The sequence below is a fragment of the Physeter macrocephalus genome, chromosome 16 (genome assembly GCF_002837175.3).
Source record: "Physeter macrocephalus isolate SW-GA chromosome 16, ASM283717v5, whole genome shotgun sequence".
NCBI classification, from domain to species: domain Eukaryota; kingdom Metazoa; phylum Chordata; class Mammalia; order Artiodactyla; family Physeteridae; genus Physeter; species Physeter macrocephalus.
This window is the reverse complement of record NC_041229.1, coordinates 85,903,466-85,918,122: the sequence shown is the minus strand read 5'-3', so window position 1 is coordinate 85,918,122 and position 14,657 is coordinate 85,903,466. Positions and strand designations below refer to the sequence as shown.

At 47.0% G+C, this 14,657-nt stretch overlaps 1 protein-coding gene across 1 annotated transcript; it reads left to right on the top strand.

Moving 5' to 3' along the window:
- Window positions 1-11,913: 11,913 nt before the first annotated feature.
- Window positions 11,914-13,846, top strand: C16H11orf91 (chromosome 16 C11orf91 homolog). Its single transcript, XM_007111146.3, has 2 exons — window positions 11,914-12,409; window positions 13,659-13,846. The coding sequence occupies exons 1-2, from the start codon at window positions 11,914-11,916 to the stop codon at window positions 13,742-13,744; spliced, it is 582 nt and encodes a 193-aa protein (XP_007111208.1). The 3' UTR covers window positions 13,745-13,846.
- The last annotated feature ends 811 nt before the right edge of the window (window positions 13,847-14,657 follow it).

The following is a 14,657-nucleotide window of genomic DNA, read 5'->3' as shown; positions in this document are numbered from 1 at the left end:
CAATTTAAAAATGGGCAGAAGACCTAAATAGACATTTCACCAAGAAAGACATACAGATGACCAAGAAGGCACATGAAAAGATGCTCAAAATCACTAATTATTAGAGAAATCCAAATCAAAACTCCAATGAGTTATCACCTCATGCTGGTCAGAATGGCCATTATCAAAAAAGCTAGAAATAATAAATTCTCGAAAGGGTGTGGTGAAAAGGGAACCCTCCTACACTGTTGGTGGGAATGTAAATTGATACAACCACTACGGAGAACAGTATGGAGGTTCCTTAAAAAACTAAAAATAGAACTACCATATGACCCAGCAATCCCACTGTTGGGTATATACCCTGAGAAAACCATAATTCAAAAAGAGACATGGGGCTTCCCTGGTGGCGCAGTGGTTAAGAATCCGCCTGCCAATCCAGGGCACATGGGTTCGAGGATCCCACATGCCACGGAGCGACTGAGCCCGTGCTCCACAACTACTCAGCCTGCACTCTGGAGCCCACGTGCCACAACTACTGAAGCCGACGTGCCTAGAATCCGTGCTCCTCAACAAGAGAAGCCTGCGCACCACACCGAAGAGTAGCCCCCACTCACCACAACTAAAGAAAGCCGTGTGCAGGAATGACGACCCAAAGCAGCCAAAAATAAATAAATAAAATAAATTTAAAGAAAAGAGACATGCACCACAATATTCATTGCAGCTCTATTTACAATAGCCAGGACATGGAACCAACCTAGATGTCCATCAACAGATGGATGGATGAAGAAGATGTGGTACATGTATACAATGGAATATTACTCAGCCATAAAAAGAAACGGAATTGAGTTATTTGTAGTGAGGTGGATGGCCCTAGAGTCTGTCATGCAGAGTGAAGTAAGTCAGAAAGAGAAAAACAAATACCGTATGCTAACGCATATATATGGAATCTTTAAAAAAAGGGGGAGGTACTGATCAACCTAGTTGCAGGGCAAAAAATTAATTAAAATAAAATAGGGAGAAGGTGAAACAAATGTAATCACACGCACCCTTAAAAGTGGAAGAGGAGGGCAGAAGAGTCAGTCAGAGTGATTAAAAAAAAAAAAAAAAAGCCAGGAGTTGGGCAGTTCCAGAAATCTCTTTCAAGATTCAGATGCCAGGGTGAGACTGTCTGACTGCTTTCTTGGGTCTCGTGCCCACTTTAGGGCCAGAATACATTGAGAAGTGGGTAATTCTCTAAGGCAGAATCTGGGTGTTGCTAAATGGGGAGCTGGGGAGAGGGCTGCTGGGAGTCAATCAGCAAGGGTCGTAAAAATAGCCTTAAGCTTCGAGGTTTCTTTCTGCAGATAGTTGCTATGACTGATACCATAGATTAAGGGTTAGATGTCTGGACCCGGAGGCAATACTGCAAAGGCCAGATGAGTTGGAGAGTCAATAGTCTTGGGTTCAGTATTGGGTAGTGATAACCCCATTGGATCGTCTCTTTTGGGGGATGAGCTATAGATAGATGCAAGGTACACCCAGTGGGTAGATAAGTGGAACTCATAGTATGTCCCGAAGTATACTGGCCCAGTGTCCAACTTTGAGAAGTACTGAGCTTCGAGGTACAGGTCTACTTTTGTGTCCTTGCAGTTGGCCCCATGACTTAACATCATGCAGTGTGTGTCCTGATAAAATAAGAGCCTGCCAGCCCACATGTTTTGGACTTAGGGCCCCTTGAGAGTTTGAACCCTCAGCAGGGCCAGATTATTTATCTGCACATTGTAAGTCCCTCATCAATATTGAAAGTCTACTAGCTCACATTGGTCTTGCTGCTTCCAAACAGATCTTGACTAATGCTAACAGTTCCCTCTAAGGGATGCTGATGTGCTGAGAAGGCACAGAGCTGACTGGAGGTTGTACTGACATGCCGTGCACTGAGATGAAGGGTGCTTTCTAGTGTGAGGGTCTATGCGTCGTGTTTTACATGTAGTTTTTTAAATTAATTTTTATTAGAGTAGAGTTGATTTACAATGTTGTGTTAGTTTCTGCTGTACAGCAAAGCGAATCAGTTATACATATATCTACTCTTTTAGATTCTTTTCCCTTATAGGTCATTAGAGTATTTTTATCTGTACTGTCATCATCTCACTTTGCTTAAGAGGAAACTTCATTTGGGGAAGTTAGCTGAATTGCTCAAGGTCACCAAGTTAATATGTTGGCAAGTTTAGGATGCCCACTCAATTCCCCAGGTCAGCCACTCAGCTGCCCTAAATGTACTGCTCTAAAGGTACTCCAGTCTGACTCTGGAAAGAAACCTGGAATGGGACCCTCGTGCCTTTGTGCTTTGAAGGAATCAATTCCTGCCTTTTCTTAGAAAGGAAAATATTAAGTACAGTTGTTTTTTACTGACAGATTACCCAGTGGTGTGAGCTTTACATACCTAGTTAGACCTTTCCAGAAACAGGAGGTAATTTCAAAACACTGTGTTTGCCAGTCTGTTTCAAAAAGCCCACTGATTCTTGTAAATATTTTGTTTCCTGTACAGCAAAGCGAATCAGTTATACATATATCTACTCTTTTAGATTCTTTTCCCTTATAGGTCATTAGAGTATTTTTATCTGTACTGTCATCATCTCACTTTGCTTAAGAGGAAACTTCATTTGGGGAAGTTAGCTGAATTGCTCAAGGTCACCAAGTTAATATGTTGGCAAGTTTAGGATGCCCACTCAATTCCCCAGGTCAGCCACTCAGCTGCCCTAAATGTACTGCTCTAAAGGTACTCCAGTCTGACTCTGGAAAGAAACCTGGAATGGGACCCTCGTGCCTTTGTGCTTTGAAGGAATCAATTCCTGCCTTTTCTTAGAAAGGAAAATATTAAGTACAGTTGTTTTTTACTGACAGATTACCCAGTGGTGTGAGCTTTACATACCTAGTTAGACCTTTCCAGAAACAGGAGGTAATTTCAAAACACTGTGTTTGCCAGTCTGTTTCAAAAAGCCCACTGATTCTTGTAAATATTTTGTTTCAGAGTAGTAGCTGTTAAGTGCATGGAGTTCGTCTTTGGGAACCTCGATTCGGATCCTGTCTCTTCCACTAATTGTCTATGTCTCTGGACAAGTTTTTGTTTATTTTATTTATTTTTTTAAAAGATTTTTCTTTTTTTGATGTGGACCATTTTTAAAGTCTTTATTGAATTTGTTACAATACTGCTTCTGTTTTATGTTTTGGTTTTATGGCTGTGAGGCATGTGGGATCTTAGCTCCCAGACCAGGGATCGAACCCACACCCCCTGCATTGGAAGGTGAAGTCTTAGCCACTGGACCACCAGGGAAGTCCCTGGACAAGTTTTCTGAACACCTCTGAGCTCTGGCTTCCTGCACCTACCTCAGAGAATTGTTGTGAGGCTTGAGGTCATGCATCTGTAGTGTCCAGCAGGTGGGAAGTGGACTATAATAAAAACGTAGGTTACCTGGAGCACAGGGCTGTTGAAGCTACAGGGGTCTCAGAATCTACAGGGAACCACAGTGTGTTTACTAACCTCTGGCTTTGACCAAAGTAGAAGCTGACCAGAGATGATCTTTAATATTTTCTTAGAGGATTATTCACCATAAACTGTTTATTTATCTAAATAAATGTAAAGCTTCCTATTCATAGGCACATGTTGTTTTAGAATAAAATAAATGACCACAGTACTTAACTTCCAAGTCAGTGTCTACAAGGATCCCTTGTAGATAAGGATGTTCTTTTCCCACCTGGCAGCTGGGGAGTCCAGAGCCTCTGGGAGAGGGGGCGGGACAGCATGAACCCTACAGGGGGCGAGTGCACTGACCTGGGAAACTCAGGACTCTGATTGTGGAGTAGGGAGCTTCCCTTCTGTGATCAGCTTCCCTGGGGGTGCCGCTATTCCCACCCTTGCTATTATCGGCCATATGCAGGTTAGCCCACCCCAGCATGCTGATCTTGTATGTGAGCGGTGTTGGCTTATGGTGCTATGACCAGAACTGGAACTTAGCATTGTAATTTGTAAACTCTACTAGGGTAGACAAAATGGGACCGGCTCCAAATTTTTGAACAGGGAGCATAGTGGGTCACAACTTGAGGGCTGACCGTGTGCCAGCACGAGTCTAGGCACTGTATTTATATGAGTTCATTTAATTTTTTTCAGTAACTATGCAATAGTATTGCCTATACCCAAACCCATCAGAGTGTTTACAAACTACAGTCCCTGCCCATTTCGCTGAGTGGGACAGTGGCGCCCAGGTGACTCGCCCTTGGATTCAGTAAGATTGCTTGAACTAGTTTGGTTGCTTGAACTAGTTTGAGAAAGCTTCTGTTCTTTGCAACCAGACATCCCTGATGAAGACACAACTACGAGTGAGAAGGGTTAACTGACAGTTGCTAACTAAACCCCTTCCTCCCTGAGCTGTAGGAAGCAGTTAAGAGTACACTAAAAATTGGAATGGAAATAATGCATATATTATGCGAATAAAGTAGCTTTGAGATTTTTTTTCTAGTTTAGGTTTACAGTAAAACCCTGCTGCAACAGACCTTTACTTAAAAGCTGTACATATGCAGCATAGCTGTAAAGAGTCCTTTCTACGCCTCTATCACTGGCTAGCTCTGAGGTCTTGAGCATACTACCTCGCCACTCTGAGCCTCTGTATCGTCATCAGTTGTAACAGTGGCACCTACAGTAAAGGACATTTGATTTTTAGCCACTCGGCGTCTCTCTTCCTCCCCTGTTGTAACAGAGCCGTAATTACCTTTTGAGGAATTACTTTCACCCTTTAAGTGCAGTCTTGGTGGAACTGTTAATAAAGTTGGTCTGCCCTCCTCTAGCCAAAAGACAGGCATGTTCTCTCTGGGAACTTGAGTCGTGAATTATGCAAGGGTTGATAAAAATTTTTTGGCTGAAGCTGTGAGTCTCAGGAAGGTACAAGTAATAGAAAACCCAATTTAGAGTAGTTTAATCAGATAGAGTCTGGTTTTCTTGCATAAACAATCTGGAGGTGGGCAGCCACTAGCGTTGTTTTAGCTGCTCAGTGATGTCTGGGCTGGGATTGTGCTATTTTTGGTCTTTCCCTCCTGATCACAAAGTGACTGCAGAAGTGCCAGCATTACATCTGGGTTCTAGGCAGGCAAAGGAGATGAGGCGAAAGCTTCAGTTGTTTCTGTCCCTCTTATCAGGAAAGTGCAATCTTTCCTAGAAAGCTCCCAGGTATCTTCTTCATGTCTTCTGACTGGAACTGTGTTTCATGGCTACCCCTAGCTGCAAGGGGGCTGACAGAGTTTCCAGCCTCTGTAGGGGAAGGCAGCAAGGGAAAAGGGTTAAAGACAGTCATTGAGAATAGCCAGCCAATAGCATCTACCACCCCATTGGCCACACTGAACAGGCTATTGATTCCTTCCTCCTACCTGGATCCCAAAAGTTGCCCTGGTCTCTGCACCTTCTAAATCTAATTCTTTTTTTTAAAATAAATTTATATTTGTTTTTATATTTGGCTGTGTTGGGTCTTTATTGCCATGCGCAGGCTTTCTCTAGTTGAGGTGAGCGGGGGCTACTCTTCGTTGCGGTGCGTGGGCTTCTCATTGTGGTGGTTTCTCTTGTTGTGGATCACGGGCTCTAGGCGTGTGGGCTGTAGTGGTTGTGGCTCGTGGGCTCAGTAGTTGTGGCTCGCAAGCTCTAGACCGCGGGCTCAGTAGTTGAGGCAGCCGGGCTTAGTTGCTCCGGGGCATGTGGAATCTTCCCAGAACAGGGCTTGAACCCATGTCCCCTGCACTGGCAGGCAGATTCCCAACCACTGCGCCACCAGGGAAGCCCTAAACCTAATTCTTAAGCTTTTAATTCCATGAGTTGTCTCACAGACCTCTGTGTAAATCTTCAATATCAACCTCTGTTGCTTGTGAACAGAAAATTCTGACAGACCTACCCCTGTAAGTGTTACTGTCAGGATACATGAAAACACAGTAAGTGGACAATAAGTGTTAGTGACAATTATTTCACCCAAGGTTGCATAGCTAGTTCATGCTGGTTGATGGGACTTAGACTCAGCTCTTATCTTCCAAACCCCTGTACTCTCCATGCCAGGGAATCTACCTCCCAGGCTTCAGTTTATTAAAAACTGTACTTACTCTGCAAATGCAGAGGAACACATCCACCAAGAGAAACAAGAATAAGGGCTGGGCTGCATTTTTTAGAAACTTTCTTGAAATTGTGGGTGCTGGGAAGGGAGGTTGGAATGCCTGCTCCCTACCCACCCCAAGGTTCAGACCAACACAATGGTTACTTCAAATGAGTAATAAAGAAAAGACTGTTCCATGCTTCCCAAAATAGCTGGGCCCTTGAACTGTGGCAAAAACAACTTCCAGTTAGAGCCAGCCCCCTGCCAGGAAGAGGACGGGAAGTCAGAGGGCAGGAAGGTGGCCTTGCCTGAGGGCTGAGAGAACTGTTGGGAGGCTGTAGCAGGGAGTGGTGAGACCAAGCACTGGAGCCAGCCTGCCTGTGTGGAACACTAGCTCTGACGCTAACCAACCGCAGGACCTCAGGTAAGTTACTTAACCTCCTGTGCCTCCGTTTCCTCATCTGGAAAATGGGGATAACAACACCTACTTCTAGGGGTTGTTAGAAAGATGAAATTAGTGAAGACAAGTACCTGGCACACAGTAGCCTCTCTTTATGTGTTTACTACTATAGGGACAGAGTAAAGGGACAAAGTAGGTGATTAAATAGTTCATCCCAACGGGGATCTTAAATAGAGAGAACAGTATGGAAGACCCCTGTAAGTTCATGATCACTCAAGAAAGCAGGCTTGCTTAGCAACAAAACCAAGCAGGCTTGCCTAGCAACAAAAGCATGCCACAGAAGCATGAGACATGCCCCCGAACAATAAAACAATCGTGGAATGAGTCCTACATCACGCCCATTGAAGTCAGCAAGTTAATGATCCTTGAGAAAGGGATTTTTCTGCTTGTACTAAGAGCAGAAATGTAGGAGAAAGGTGACATTATACTGAAACCTGAGATGATTTACCATATCTTACTATATATGTTACCACCCTTTTGCTCATTTCCACAGCACCGTGACAGTTCCGGGTTGACTATGTAGGGACAAGAAACCCCGCCCCCCCCCCCACCGCCCTGCTGTGGAGGAGGAGCTAATGATGGAAGCTTGATGTCTACTCAAGAATGAGGAAGAAGGTGTTCTTCTCCCCCTCTCCACTCTTCCTTTGATTATAAAACTGTAGCCCACTAAGTTCTCAGGGTGTCACTCCCTTGCCTGCCAGCTTGTATTTCTCACAAGCGTCCTTTACTAATAAACTCTTTCCTTACCTGTCACTCTGCCTCTCACTGAATTCTGTGCCAAGACAGGAGAACCTATGCTCTACTAAGTCCCGAAACGCATTCTGAGGTTTCATTACCACTGTCTTCAGCAGGACAACAGGGAATCAGCTTCTAGGGTGTAGGGCTTTTCAATCTGGAGTGGGTTTGATTTTCGAGGAGGGATCCCCTGCTCCATTTTTCTCATCAATTCACCAGGACCTAATGGTGAATTAAGGAATCCATGTGTAACTGAATGCTAATCATAGTCACACCTCACTGAGCACCCGTGATGTGTCCCAGGCACTGCTTATACATATTTTCATCAAATACATCAACCTTGTGATGTAGATAGTATCTTCATTTTATAGGTCAGAAAATGGAGGGTCAGGGAGGTAGCATGACTTCCGCAGAGTCACAAGGGGTCCTGATTCAAACACGACTCTTGTCTCAGTCGGTTCAGGCTGCTATAACAAAAGTACCCTAGACTGGGCGGCTTAAACAACAAACATTTATTTCTCATAGTTCTGGAGGCCGGGAAGTCCAAGATCACAGCTCCAGTGTATTTGGTGTCTGGTGAGAGCCCACTTCCTGGTTCATAGGTGGCTGTCTCCTGTGTCCTCATGTGGCGGAAGGGGCAAGGGAGCTCTCTTTTCTAAGGTCACTCATCCCATTCAGGAGGGCTCTTTCTTCATGACCTAACCACTTCCTAATACCCTCCCACTGGGAGTTAGGATTTCAGCATATGAATTTGGGTGGGACACAAACATTCTCTTCATAAAAAACGCTGTTGTATTCCAAGCCACAAACACTGCATGTCCCTAAAAGCCACCCGGAGCCAAGGCAGGCATGGCAAATTGTGACACACCCCTCAAGAGGCGGAGACCCTAGTGAAGGTGTGACGGCCAGCAGTGTGTCTAGATGCAGAGTTAGAGCGATGGAGGGGAAGGGCACTCCCAGGGGAGGCTTTCTGTACCATCTCCAGCAGTCCCATGACGGAGGGAACCAGGCGAACAGCACCCCAGGTACTCCCAGGACCTTCTGGAGAGGGCTGTGGCAATGGAATACTACAAACCCCAACTGCAGTGAGGCAGCCTGGGTTAAATAGAAAATTTAAATCAGAGTGTTGGGGGGAACTTACATCCCGCTGTGTCATGATTCTTAAGAGTGACCCTCCTGGCCCCTCTTCCCCAGAGAATGGAGGAAGGACTGCCCTGCTTAGTGAGTTTGGAGAAAGGACCAGGTCGGTTCTTGGCCAGCTCTTCACTGTGCCAGTAAAGGCCCTTTCCCTGCACACAAGGCCTGTGGTTTTCCCAGAGGGCCTTGCGCTGGGTGGGCGAGCTCACCTGAGAGGTGCAGTATCAGTAAGCCCACCTGGCTGCCAGACCGATAGCAGCATCCTCCAGCTGACCTTTATCAGCAAAAAAGGACTCGTGTGTGTCTTTCTCATTTGGTTCCAAATGCAGGTAGGGGGCAGGGGTGTTAGGAATTTTGTCCTTCAAGTCCCAACAGGATGGCACTTAATGGAGATTTGGGGGAAGAGGCAGGTGATACAAGAGCTTTAGACCCCAGGGAGAGAAACGTTCTGTTTAAAATGGATGCAAGCCTGCTCTATCTTTTCATTAGCAACTTGAATTTCCCGGACCTTTGTTTGCAGAGATAATCGGTAGGGTTCTGCCTTAACTACCATGGTTTGTCATGACCCCATATGGACTTCACCTCCAAACTGGGGTTTATCTCAGTGTTTGTTCATTGTGGCTCCTGAGTTTTCTTGTAGTGTGGTTGTGAGAGGAAACAACCTTTTTAACCCATTGTCTACTACAACTGTGTTATAAGCAAGCCATCCAGTATCAAATCTGTTTAGATTATCTTGGGGTTAAGAAAAAACATCTGGAAGCCTTTTCTCTTTGAATGGATAAATACAAGTAAAAACATGTGATTATATCACATCATTTAAAAAACATAATGCGGGCTTCCCTGGTGGCGCAGTAAAGAATCCGTGTGCCGATGCAGGGGACACGGGTTCGAGCCCTGGTCCGGGAAGATCCCACATGCCGCGGAGCAACCCGTGCGCCACAACAAGAGAAGCCACTGCAATGAGAAGCCTGTGCACCGCAACAAAGAGCAGCCCCCGCTCGCTGCAACTAGAAAGCCTGTGCGCAGCAACAGAGACCCAACGCAGCCCCCCAAAAATAATTAATTAATTAAAAATAATAGTTTAATAATATTATTTCATCATATTATTTTATTATTATTTAATAATATTAGTAGTAAATAATATAGTTTAATAAAAATAAACTATAAAAAACATAATGCAAAATCTCTTTCCATTCTAAGGATCTTCAATAGGTAATAACAAGTGCTAACATTTACTGAGTAGGTATTACGGTCAGGTACTTAGATTGTCTCATTTAATCTTGCTAATCCAAGCAATTAGGTACCATTACTATTCCCATTATATAGATGAAAAACAGGTTCAGAAAGGTTCAACCTACACAGCCAAATACATAGTGGAGCCAGGGCTCGGTCCCAGGTCTGAGTCCCAAACCCTGGCTCTTACCACTATTATGGTTCCTACTACTGTAGGAATGGAAAAAAAACTTTTCCTCTACTCCCTTAGGTCCAGTAGCTGGGTCATGAGAATTAAAGTAGCAAAAGAGATTAACAGGAGAAAAGATTTATTATGTATGCATATGTGGGCCTTACAGGAAAGTAATGAAAACCCAAAGAAGTGTTTAGGCTTGAGAGCTCAGAAACCATTTCAACAAAGGGTGTTAAATTGCAAACAAATGATAAGGCAAAGGGAAAGGGGTTTGGATTTCTAGGCCTTTTAATTTCTAGCTAAATAGTGGGAAGGTAAGTATATGGGGGAAACTTATGGAAGATAAGGGTTGTTTGGTAAGGTCTGTTATGCAGGCTCAAGTTAGTGCCATCTCCAGTAATAAGACTCATCTCTTCTTCCTGGCACGGGAGAGGGGGTTGGGGACACCTTCACTAAGCGAAATTTATTTTCTTTCCAAAGGAAATTTTGTTACCTTTACAAAGGGAAATTTATGGCCTGCTTTTTGGCCATAAAAGGAGAGGACTAAGTTCCTCCTGTGTCTGCTTTTTTCAATTGCCAACTTAAAATAATTCTTATGCCAAAGTGGCATATTTGGGGGTGGTATATTCTGATCCCCTTCAGTTCCCACAACACATAACACTGTTTTAAAAGTGTCCAAATATTTATTGAGTCCTATTATATGCTCAGCATTAAAGGATCCTTGGGCTGGACCCTTGCCCTCGAGGAGCTTACAGGTAAGTGTGGGAAGGAAAATCTTCTCAGCTTCAGACAAGCCCCTCAGTGAGGATTGCTGCTCCTTACATTTGGACAGAGTTTCTAAGTTAACAAGTGCTTCACACACACTATTCTGTCTTCCATCTGATCATCACAAACAACCCTGTGAGGTAGCCTGGTTCTCTTATTTTTATTTTACAGAAATCCATCTTAGAAGTCAAGCAACTTGTCCACCTTGGATATGACTCTCTCTGCTTTGCTGCCAAACACACCCACACCCACAGATAGCATTTGCTAGTGGAGCTGGTACTGACTCAGATCTTGACTGACCAACAGTCTAAACTGGCCCCCACCCATCTTTGTTCATTTACATCAATATCATTAGGCAGACGTTTTCAAGGAAATTTACTCACCCTCAGTCTATGACTAGTACAGGCTACTCATCTATATGAGCTGGGCATGTCCCTTGGACAGTATGTCCAAGTCACCGTAAAGAATAGCTGAGCTGTTCGAGGGCCGTTCTGCAGGATTTCCTTTTGGTGGTTCGTTTACTGCCTGTTAGCTCCTGATAATGAATGTTCGGAAGAGAACTAAACTACATTTCATTGAAGACACCTAGTTCAGATCTATTCCAAATCCATACCAGGGTCCCTTTTTTCCAGAATCGTCCACAACACTGGGAAATTTGGTAGAAACATGGGTTGGCTCTAACAACCATTCCCATTTACCCTCTTCTTCCGTTGTAGAGGATGAAAAGTCAGACACTCCTGTCCCTAAGCTTCTTTTCAATGAGGGGTGGTAAGGGAAGCCTGCTGGGGCAGGGGGCAAGTTTCTAGGAATTTTTTTTCTCCCTATAAAAGGAGAGGAAGACTGAAGAAAGTTTTCTCTCGGAGTTCTGGCCAGCTCCCAGCTTCCTACTTTTGGATGAAGTGATGACAGGATGCGATGCGAGAGCAGGCGCCAGGGGTGCAATAGCTCGGGAGTGAGGCTTGCGGAATTTAGGGGCGGTAGGAGGAGTCGTGGGGCGGGATCTGGAGGACCCGGAGCTGCTCTCGTCGAGGATGTTGGGGGAGCGCCTGGAGGGGACGGGCCGCACATCAGGGCGCACGTGCGGGATTTCTCATTCCAGCTACTCCGCTGGCCTTTCTCACTCCAGGGGCGTGTCGGTGGGCGGGGTCATATTCTAGGGCGCGGCCGGCGGGGCTTTAGAATCTCGACTGTTTGGGGCGGGGCCGGGAGAAAGGGTGGGGGCTGCTCTCCCTCGGGGCGTGGCCTGTGGAACCTCAGAACCCGGGTGACTCGGGGCCAGGGCTCGCGTCTCCCGGCACGGGGTTCCTCCCACTCAGCCTCCCGTTCAAAAGATGCCAAAGGAGCGGCGCGGCAGCCAGAGCCCCACAATGAGCCAGCGGCCGCCCCCGCCCCTCTACTTCCCGTCCCTCTATGACCGCGGCATCTCCTCGTCCCAGCTCAGCGACTTCAACATCTGGAAGAAGCTCTTCGTGCCGCTGAAGGCGGGAGGGGCACCGGCGGGCGGGGGGGCTGGGGGCCAGCCTCTGCCCCAGGCGCTCCCGGCCCCAGCGCCCCTGCCGCCACCGCCGCCCGGCCTGGGTTCCCCCAGTGAGCGCCCCTGTCCCCCGCCCTGGCCCTCCGGCCTGGCCTCCATCCCCTACGAGCCTCTGCGCTTCTTCTACTCGCCACAGCCCGGGCCCGAGGTGGCTGCCTCGCCCCTGGCCCCCGGCCCCACGACCCCCCGGTTAGCCTCTGCCTCCCACCCCGAGGAGTTGTGCGAGCTGGAGATCCGGATTAAGGAGCTGGAGCTGCTCACCATCACTGGGGACGGCTTCGACTCCCAGCGCTGTGTGTAACCTCGCCGAGCCCACCCTTAGCCCGCCTCTGCTCCCTCCTTGGCTCCATGCCCCCTGAGCCCCTCACCCTCAGTGTGGCCTTGGGCTCAGACTCCAGCTGCCAGGAGTCCCTGATCCCAAACCGATCCCCCAGAACCCAGACACTCCATCCTGGATTTCAACCGATTCCTTTGCTCACCATAAATCTGGACTTCACGGACCCTTTTGCCCCAAATTCCAACCTCCCTCCGTCCTGAGCCCTTTTGTTAGTCTGGACTCTGAGCCTCTAAACCTGGAACTCTGTCCATCACAACCCCCAAGTTGAACTTTAAGCCTCCTGCACAGTGATACTAACACCCTGGAGTTTCACCACCACCACCACCACCACCACCACCACACCCCGCCCCCACAGACACACAGCCCCTGTCTCTAGAGACCTGACTTTTAGTGTTTATCTTAAACTGGGGTCCTCAATGGGAGGAAGGGGAAGTAGGTGAGGGTCAGTTGATCTGTAGGGGGAGGTGTAAGACCCAGAAGGCCCAAGGATGTTCACTGAGGAGCTTTGGGATCCTCAATTTCTCAGTGCTGGAAGGTAGCCTCCTGTGACCCCTGGCCGCCCTTTCACCAGGGTCCTTGCCTCTGCCATCTGGTCCAAGGTCTGAAGTCTTGGGCAGACCAGAGCAGACCAGGTGTGCCGATGTGGGCAGGATTCCTCTAGTGCGCAGACTGAGTCCTTGCTGTTAGAGAGTAAAGTTGTTAAACCCAATTCTACTCCCAGAAGGACCAAGTTGCACGGTAGAATATTCTACTCCCAGAAGGACCAAACAGCCATAGGCTGTTCCACAGATTTCGTCTTTCTCAACACCTGGTCTGGCTAAGGCTAGCCCCTGTCACTGCAAAAGGGCAGATGGTTCTAGAAAGACCATCCCCATTATTGTGAAATAACAGACATGTTTAGGTCCATGTGGCCATAGGAATGGTCCCCAATTCATCAGGCACCCTGTAATGTCTCCTTCCTCACATCCTTGGGAAGAAAACTCCTGGAATCCTTGGGCTTTTCTGAGTCCTGGATTTCTCAACCACCTATTCTCCACTTTGACGTGTTTTGGCTGTTAGGGTTTTTTTCCCCTCAACCACCTTGGGTCGTAATGGGTTTGGGGCTCATGGAGGGAGCACACAATTGCTTCCCAGAAGCTTGCTGTGGAAGTGTTAGAAAAAGCCCTTATCTCTCCTACAGCTAAGTTTGTTTTGCTCTCCTGCAGATAAATTCTTGAAGGCGCTGAAAGATGAAAAGTTACGAGGCCTGAAAACGAGGCAGCCTGGAAAGAAGTCGGCTTCTCTCTCCTGAGGAGCTGCCCACCAGAGCCTAAGCAGCGGCCACCTTAGGTGTTAGTGCTTAGATAATGTGCCCCATTTGTTGTCATTTCAAAGATCGTTATTTTTTGTTCTGTATTTACTGCTGTTCTCGTTGTTCCCAGCACATACGCTACATACAGTGCCCACCTGAGTGGTAAAGCTCACGGTCTCTCTCTTGTCTGTGCTGCTGCTGGGGAAGCACTCTCACGGGGGCTGGAAGCTGCTGCCCAGCCAGCATTCAGGGGAGGAGGGGATCCCCAACATTGCCAAGTCGGGGTGGGGGGATTGGGAAAAGCCAAGGGCAACATATATTTGGATCTGTTGCCGTGACCCTGCTGGGAAAGGATCTTTGAGGACTGGAACAAGGGGTTAGTTTGTTTCAAACAGCTTTAGTCCTTGGAAATGTTTTTATTTTTTAAATGGTTTTTGGAGTACAGAACTCTTTGATAATCTGATCAAAGCCACGGTCCTTCCTAGAAATTCATGTAGTCAAGAAATATTTGAGTGCATATTATGTGCTAGGCGCCCTCCTAGGCTCTTGGGGCTAGGGGATGCAGACAATAGGTAAACCATAATATGGTATCAGAAGATGACAGGCTAAGGGGAAAACAAAAAGAGTAGGGAGAGGATGGTCCCGAGGGTAGGAGGAAAGCAGGGTTTCTTGAAGAGGGAACATCTAAACAAGGTTTGACGAAGGTTAAGGGCTACAGCCAGGTGACACCCTGGGGGCATGTTTCAGGGTGAAGGGCAGGTGCAAAGGCTGAAGGTGGGATGCTTGAGGGTCAGCAGAGAGCCCAGCTGGCTGGAGCAGGAGTGAGGGGAGAGTGGTAGGAATGACTACAGAGAGGGTCCATTCGAGTGGGACCTTACAAACCATGGTAAGGACTTGGGGTTTTACTGCGAGT